The following is a 9,464-nucleotide window of genomic DNA, read 5'->3' on the forward strand; positions in this document are numbered from 1 at the left end:
CACGTGTGTGTGTGTGTGTGTGTGTGTGTGTGTGGGGTGTGTTTGCAGGTCACGATCAAGAGCTGACCCACTGCTGTACTCATCCCACCCAGCGTCTGGTGGTCACCTCATCCAGGGACACCACCTTCCGCCTGTGGGACTTCAGAGATCCCTCCATCCACTCAGTGAATGTCTTCCAGGGCCACACTGAGTAAGTCACATGATCTCTAGTCTCACATGCCAGACATTTCACTGTCTACATAAAATATGTTGAAACAAAAATGCAACAAATGAAAACAAGAATGAAACAAAAACTAGTGCTGTCAAATGATTAATCGCGATAATTCGCATCCAAAATAAAAGTTTTTGTTTACATGGTGTATTTGTGTGTACTGTGTATATTTATTATGTATATATAAATACACACGCATGTATATATTTAAGAAAATATGTTACTTTTATATATTAAATATATTTATATGAATATAAATATATGCATGTAAATATTTTCAAAATATACAGTATACTGTATGTGTGTGTATTTATATATACATAATAAATATACAGTGTACACACAGATATATTATGTAAATAAAAACTTTTATTTTGGATGCGATTAATCGTTTGACAGTACTAACAAAAACACTTGCTGAGTGCCAAATGGAAGTAAAAATCGGTGCCAAATAAGAGTAAAAATGAAATCTAAGTGATGCAAAAGCTCTTCTAAAGTCAAGATCAGTGACTGTTGGCCATCTGCTCGCAACCTGACATTTTGCTAGCAAGCCAAAAGACTTTATTGTCATAACTCCAGAACTCGGTGTGGCAAGACATTTTTGACGAGAAAATATGGGACAAAGTCTGTAAGGATCTCAACAGTTTTGTGCCTGGCTGTAGCCTCTCACTTTAACAAATCTATATTAAATATTAATTATCTAGCCAATAGATAATAAAATAGAGACAATAAAATGTATTCTTAATCAAAAAGTGCAAAATATGAAAATACTTTTTCATGACTGGGAAGAAGTAATTATAGCTGATAAATATCAGTGGTATTGTTACCTAAAACTAATAAAAAAATATTTTTGTTATTGAAATAAAGCAGAAATAAGGTTAAATATTAGATGAAAAACTGATAATAATAATAATAATAACAGAAATGAAAATGTTAGAAATGTTGACTTGACAGCTAACTGAAACTGAAATATTAAATGAAAGCTAAATAGAAATCTAAAACAAAAACTAATAAAATGACAGCATCTCTTACTAAACTATTACAAATGGTTGGAATAAATCTGAAATAAAATTAAATATTAGATAACAAACTTAAATTAAAAACATAAGTAAATAAAATGAGAAATGTTGCCTTGGCAACTAACCAAAATAAAATAAGGTTGTTAAAATACTAAAATTACTAAAACTAAACTGAAAAAAATTAATATATAAAAGCTAAAAAAAAAACAAAAAAAACACATAAATAGAAATGACAGAAGCACATAAAATGACTAAAACTTAAATGAAAATGAATATGAAAACTGAAAATATAAAACAGAATATTAATAACTATTATACTAGTATATAAATAATATCTAAAATAACACATTCAAAATATTCAAAATTATACATTTTAGAATTTGATTTAGTTGATGAATAACGTGGGCATTATTTGAACTATTTTATGTCTCTTTTGTTTTTTTTATTCACTCTGACCACAAGATGGCAGTGCATTGACAGCAAGTACAGAAACCGCTCATTTCTGAACACTTAGGCCTATTTCTCACCTCACTTTCATTTCATTCACATACATTTCTTCAAGCCAAGTTAAAGCGAACCCTTTGCTGTATGGCCGTGTTTCATTTATTTTCAGCTTTGTCTGTCTGTCGTGTCACCAGCTGCAGTGTGAGCTGTGTTTTGGTGGCGTGTGAAATCAGTTGCGTGCTGGTTAAAGCAGGAACGAGGAGGCACTGCAGACTTTGATTACCAGGGATTACACGCCGCTCATTATGTTCAAGCCCAACATGTATAATTCCGTCAGATCCCAGCGTAATGCTCTCAAATAGACAATCAGCATAAAGAGATTAGCCGCCGTACTGCCGCACGCTTCCCGCTGTCAGCGCCTCCGTGCAAAGTCAGTTACTGTCCTTCACTCTCATTCAGACTGACGCAGGCTCTCGGATATCTCCACTCGCCGATTCTCACACATTTCTGACGAAGATCGCTGTGGATCATCTGCAGCCGCACACAATTCATTCAGTTCATTAATTACTCAAAGCGCTCATATTTAAGCAATAGTGTATCGTAATTAGGAAATTATATTACTCCACAAACAAATATCTAACAGTGTCAAACCTGAATCCCTTTTAGAGTTATTTTCATGGCGAGTAACAAGTTAAAATAAATAAAAAAAAAAGATAAGGAAGTAGGCATGGTTTTTAAACACACAAACCAAACAACCAACTTTTATAAAACGGTTATTACATAATATTAAATGAAATGTTTGTATTAAAATTAACATTCATAACTTTTTTAAACTCCCAGGGATTGAGGTTCATTAGTATAAATAGATTTCTCTGTAGTTCTCTAGAGTTCTAAACATTTTTTTTTATTTACTTATAATTATAATAATTATAATGGTCTCAGACTTAAAAAAAAAAAATCTTAAAATAAGTAAATCCATAAAAATATGTATTTTTATGAACACATGAATTAAAACACATTTATTAAAAACTGAAAATATCTAAACAATGACCAGTAAACTATTTAAACAGTATGGAAATGATTAAAACCATTTAAAAAAATGCTACTTAAAACAAAAACAAAACAAACTAAATGTTTAATGAATAAATAAATAAATAAAAAACTACTAAAAATGACACATAACAGAAGTACTAAAACCTAAACCTATTAACTTAAAATGAAAACAAAAAATATTAAAATGAAAACTATATATATAAACTATATATTTTTACTGTTTTGTACTTGAAATTTGTGTTACCTGACAATTAAACCAAAAATCATAAAGCAAACCCACTTCTCTGTAGACTTGTATATGTGAAGAGCTTGTATATGTGAGTGGAGTATCATATTGATTTCAGTGCTGTCAGGTTATGAGTTGATGAGACGCAGCTAATTGTGTTGAGCCGCTGAATTCACTTGTCACTGAGCCCTGAGCAACACTCAACACAGACACCTGTGTAGCAGATTTTCTCAAGTTTTTTTTTTCTTTCTCTTTGGAGTGGCAAAGAAATGTCTGAAAAATTAAATTGAGCTTTAGAAGCATCTTTATTATTCCAGCATTTAGTACTTCATGCATGAAATATACTGTACCTCAAATCTTCGTGTGCAGCTACTTTTCATAGTGATCAACTTTTGCTTGGTGGATGATAAAGCGCAAAAATCTAGGGCCTTGTGATTTACACAAAGCTGAAAATGCAGATGGAATTGCGGAAAATAAAAATGATAAAAAAGGAATTTACTGTATAATGCGAAATGTCACGGAATTTGGCTAAATTTGGGTGCTATTTAGACTGCTATTTAAATACAAAGTCTGCATGTTCTGCGTGTTTCTGTATAAATTAGCAACGCAGTTTTGTATTCGTTTAGTTTAATTTAGAGAAATTATTACAGAAATATATTAAATTGTAATGTAGTTCTCAAAGTAATAATAATAAAATTCCAGTTTATTAAAAAAAGCATGTAAGGATATATTTTTATTTAAACCGTAAACCTCTGTTGTGCAGCACTTTGTCAGCAAATGGCAGAAATTGTTTGATTTTCATTTGATTTTCCTTTTTAAAAGACCAACGTTTTTGATAATAAAACTATAACTTCATACACAAAATCCAGGCAAAACTAAATTTGTGAAAAAATAAAACCCATCGTAGGGCCCTGTTAGTCTTAAAAAATTAATACATTGGTATAGGATTTACTTTGAAACTTTACATTTTTTTCCTTGCATTTCTGTTGTTTCATGTTTAAACTCCAAATGCAGTTGTAATAAAGCATGGCACATTTTCATCAGTGTCAGACACCGAGTTCCAACAATTATTTACTAAATGATTTTGTGTAGTTATACAGAATGTAGTTAATAACAGTGTAGTTCACTTAAAATGAAAATTGTCATCACTTACCCTCATGTCATTCCAAACCCATGGTGCATTCAATAATATAAATTAGTAAATTGTTAATGTTTATGAATTCAATTGATTAGACATCCATCTCGATTATTAAAATTAACCATTAAACCATTAAAACGGAATCCAGAAAAAAAAATGAAATGAAATTCGGGAAAAATAAAATTGTATCTGGCAAAAAAAATAAAACAGATTTCATAGGGCCCTAAATATCCCACTGTAATACCAGAATATCATACTTCAGAAAGCACGCTTGACTTTTGCCCAAAATCCCATTCTAACAACTGTATAGCAACATGATAGAAAACACTCTGAACACCTCTTCAGACGCCTGGCACAGAAAGTTTGACTTCGGAATGCACCGAAAGACTTAGACTGTTAGACTGGAAATAGCAGCGTGTATAAGCATTTCTGCATGCAGATGTGTGTGTGTGTGGGCTGTAGAGACAGCTGTTGGTTGTAATGAGTGGCGTACAGTGTGGTGTGTGTGTGTGGGGGTTGATTGAGTCACGCATGAGAGACAGAGAGAGGGTGTTGTGCTGTCAGTGGGAGTGAATGCTCTGCTGCACTGGGACTGTAAGATGAATGCACACACACACACACACACACACACACACAACCCGGACTTCCTCTCATTCAGACTTCCTATCGCTCTGATTTCCTGTTTGTCTCACTTTCCTTAACTTCCTCCACTGGTGTTGACTCCACATGACACCATGCACATATATGCACATATACACACTTACTAAGTCTCTTGGTTTCTTCTTATATATATTGAATAGAGTAGCTCCGCCCACAGTGGAATCGCATTGGTCCAAAAAATCTGGCTCTACACAGCTGTATTGTAAGCAATGAATATGTTCATATTGGCTGTGATTGTATTGTCACAGCCAATAATCACAAAGATCATGAAAAGATGAGTAATATTAATTAACTACATGTACTTACTATATGGTTAGGATTAGGGTTTGGCTTAGGGTTACTTGCATGTAATTATGCATAATTCATTGTTATTATAATAGTAAGTACATGTAACATGTGTAACAAAGACACCTTAAAATAAAGTGTTACCCATAGTGTTGCTTTTTTACATTGTTTCTCACCAAACATAGAAATCCTGTCATTGTTTACTTATCCTCATGTCATTCCAAACCCATAAGACTTTCATTCTTTTTATAACACATATGAATATATTTTAATGAAACCTGATACCGATACCGATATGGACTAAAAAAGTCCCTAAAACAGTACCACTTCCCATTAGTGTGTCCAAACTTTTGACTGGTACTGTATATAGAAGAGAGTATATACATAAACAGATTATATATACATAAACACATTTTTAGCAATGATAACTCAAATGTGGTGATCAAACACTTATAATGATGTGACAAAAAATATGTAATGGAGGCAGTGTATTTAGCAATTTAACAATAAACTTTATTGTCTAAAATGAGCCTGACATCAGTGCACTTAACGGTAAACTTCACATCACTTTTTATAAATAACTTGAATTAAGAAAATAAACAAGGTAACTGGCAATCAAATGAAAACGCAGAACATGAGGATTTGTATTTAATATTATTTGTATATATTATTATATGATTTGTAATTAATATTCACAGACACTAGTCTATATCGCGATTTGATTTAAGTGTACTGACCTGTTTTTTATTTATTCATCAAAAATATGACAGATTCCATGAAATTCCACGTTATACAGTAAATTCCGTTTTTATGACTGGATTATGTGCTTCTGTCTGCGTTTTCTGCCTTGCGGAAATCATAGGGCCCTACTAATGTAGCAAATGAGTATGATAAGCTCATTGTGAGAGTAAAAGACGGGGGACATTGTTTATTTATTTTATAGCATTGCGTCTCACCAACTAGGTGACAATGTAGTGTTAAATTACCATTCAACAGACTCAAGCCACCACCACACTGCCGTCTATTGGATACCAACTTTCTAATCTGCTACGTTACTGACTGTACTGACAAACTATGCTGACTTAGTGATGTGACCAATGTGATACGCATGAGTTCTGGGACGCGGCTGGTATAAACACAAGCATTGACTCATCGCTCATCGTTTACTCAGGAAAAAGGTCTATATGTTCCGTTAAAAAAAAAAGTTCATATCGGCGGCATATCTGCGGCATATTGGCCGATACCGATATATCTGCGACAGGCTCATATCGGCCGATGAAATCGGCAAATCGATATATCGGTTGGGCTCTAGTAATGTCTGAACTTTTTGAAGTGTCAAAGTTTTGGGTGAATGGAACATGTGGAGGGACTAAAATCTGTCAGGTTTCATTTAAAATGAATTAAAATGTGTGTTTTGAAGATGAAAAAGTCTTATAGGTTTGAAACCACAAGAGGGTGAGTAAACGATGATAGTATAGTATAGTTTTCATGTTTAGGTGAACTAACCTGTTTTATTATGATGGATATATACCTATAGTTTTCATGGGGTGTACATATTATTTTTTTTACAGCATTGTAGCTAGATTTGTAACGCATCTGAATAGTGTTTCGTGGACACAATCCTAACAGATGTTTTGCTCTTAGAATACGTAACAACAGGATGTATGTCTATTTTATGCAGACTGAGGCTCTTAAACTGCTGTACAGTTTCTAATAGTGAGTGAAGTTTAGCTCAGTTGTGCAGTACAGCTGACATATGCCTGTCTCACATCACTAACCCAGAGCATCAGGACACACCATGAGCACAGCATTACGACATATGGACACTTCGATGAAACATTCAAGCCTTTGCCCACTGTTTTTCTCATTTTAGCAGCGTAAGTGTTGAAAACTTTAAAGAGTGGCACTTTTAGAGCTAACTAGTGAATACTGGTGCTTATAGACAATGGAGTGTGACCAGAGATGTAAACTGGAGTCTGAAGGCTCTAGTGTTGTGCAACTGAATATATCTTGATGTGCACATGAAGTCTATTCCGTCTTGGTTTGAATTTCATGCTGACAATACCCATGACATGCAAATTGTCTGGTGATTAAACTGGATCAACAAAGTCAATGAGAAACTCTTAAAGGGTTAGTTCACCCAAAAATAAAAATTAGCTTGTGTTTTACTTACACTCGAAGCATCCTAGGTGTATATGACTTTCTTCTTTCAGACGAATCCAGTCGGAGTTATATTAAAAATTGTCCTGGCTATTCCAAGCTCTATCATTGCAGTCAGCGGGTGTTGCAGTTGAACAGTCCACAAGTTGTCAAATAAAGCTCACGCATTCATAATAAACGTGCCGCAGACGGCTCCCGGGGATGAATAAAGGCCCCCTGTAGCGAATCCATGAGTTTTTGTAAGAAAAATATCCATATTTCAAACGCAATAAACACTTTTCTCTCACTTCCATTATTCCGTATGACGTATGTGCAGCGCACGCGCCTCTGAGATATGCTAGTCTCGCGAGTTTGTTTAATAGGAGCAAAGGAAGCAAAGTTTATTTACTTTAGCAAAGGAAAACCAGTCTCCTTTTGTTTTATATCGAAATCCTCCGACATTTTTCTTTGCAAATCTTCGGTTTGTACTTCTAATTCATGACCGGCGTTTTGTTTTGTTCTCTCTCCGCATTCGTCACTGATCACGCAAAGCTGCGCATCTTACGTCATCCGCCGGAACTGCTTCGGTGTATGACAGTCAGCGGAAGTGAGAGAAAAGTGTTTATAACATTTGAAATTTGGATATTTTTCTTACAAAAACTTATTGATTTGCTACAGGGGGCCTTTATTCATCCCCTGGAGCCGTCTGCGGCACGTTTTATTATGAATGCACAAGCTTTATTTGACGACTTGTGAACTGTTCAACTGCAACACCCGCTGACTGCAATGATAGAGCTTGGAATAGCCAGGACAATTTTTAATATAACTCCGACTGGATTCGTCTGAAAGAAGAAAGTCATATACACCTAGGATGCTTTGAGGGTAAGTAAAACACAAGCAAATTTTCATTTTTGGGTGAACTAAGCCTTTAAGAACTCTCAGATGAATGGGCCAAGGTTGGTATCAAGATTTTCAATCACAATTTCACATCTGGTCCTCATGCAAAGCCATCATATGACTTCAGAAGACTTTGGTACAGTGCAAAAGTAATATAGACAACTTTTATGATACTCATGTCGTGCTTTTGGGGGATTTTTGAAACTTGTACGCTTTCTGTGCATTGTTCAGAATTTATCTTTTTGGGTTCCACGATTTTGCATTTGGGACCAAAAGAGGATTTGAGACTTGACTTAGACTTCATCTTGTGATTTGATACTTGATACTCAACTTGTATTGAAAAGTATGAATTTGTGAACTTTTGAACCTGTAATCGTTCATGTTGGCACTCAAAAGGGCAGTGGAAGGGCCTGAAATGTCATCTCCTTATCATCTAATGATAGTGCAAATGCTAATGAGTGGCGCAGTACAAATGAAACATGACAGGAGTGTCGCTGTACACAAGAGCCTGTGGTGTTTGCTGCCTCATTCCTCTTTGATCTGCAGGGCATTTCCTGTCAGAGCCGCTATCTGTCTGTCAGGATGCTTATGAGAGTATCGCCAGTGTGCTCGATTTCAGACAGACAGAGGGAGACACACCTGCTGTCTTGGGGAATGTGTCAGAATGGGTTTCTCACTGAAGAAAAATCACAGCTGGTGTCTCCTTTGAGACAGATCACGCAAATTCTGGATGACAAGCCCACCTATTCCTGTTTCTCAGACTCAGACTGGCGGTTAAAGATTCAGGCTGGAGGCCAAAAGGCTGTAGGTTTGAACTAGTAAAGGCTTATTTATGAACCCTTGATCAAAACACAAGGTTAATTCATGGGGACTGAACCTGTAATAAGTGAACTGCTAAAGGTCTTCTTACTTATAATTGCTTAATCTTAAAGGGACAGTTCACCCAACAATGAAAATTACCCTATAATTTACTCAACCTCAAGCCATCCTAGGTGTATATGACTTTCTTCTTTCAGACGAATACAGTCGGAGTTATATAAAAAAATGTCCTGGCTCTTCCAAGCTTTTTAATAGCAGTGAAAGGGGGTTGAGATTTGAAGCTAAATAAAGTGCATCCATCCATCATAAAAAATGCTCCACATGGCCCCGAGGGGTTAATAAAGACCTTCTGAAGCGAAGCGATGTGTTTGTGTAAGAAAAATATCCATATTTAAACTTTATAAACCGTAATCTCTAGTTTCCGCTAACTGTCATACCTGCGTTCACGAGAGTGGTGTTCCAGCGGATGCTACACCTTCGTCCTACGTCATCCGCTGAAACGCCACTCTCTCGTGAATGCGCGTATGACAGTTAGCGGAAGCTAGAGATTACAGTTTATAAAGTTTTAAATAT

At 35.2% G+C, this 9,464-nt stretch overlaps 1 protein-coding gene across 3 annotated transcripts in view; it reads left to right on the plus strand.

The window, feature by feature from the left end:
• wdr37 (WD repeat domain 37) overlaps positions 1 to 9,464 on the plus strand; it is a 42,730-nt gene that overhangs the window by 23,038 nt on the left and 10,228 nt on the right. For all 3 annotated transcript variants that reach the window (XM_016484874.1, XM_016484875.1, XM_016484876.1), the window contains one exon: positions 49 to 190. In XM_016484874.1, coding sequence (XP_016340360.1) covers positions 49 to 190 — 142 coding nt within the window. The remainder of the gene's footprint in view (positions 1 to 48; positions 191 to 9,464) is intronic.

This window comes from Sinocyclocheilus anshuiensis, unplaced genomic scaffold, assembly GCF_001515605.1.
Source record: "Sinocyclocheilus anshuiensis isolate Anshui unplaced genomic scaffold, SAMN03320099.WGS_v1.1 scaffold870, whole genome shotgun sequence".
Taxonomy (NCBI): Eukaryota; Metazoa; Chordata; class Actinopteri; order Cypriniformes; family Cyprinidae; genus Sinocyclocheilus; species Sinocyclocheilus anshuiensis.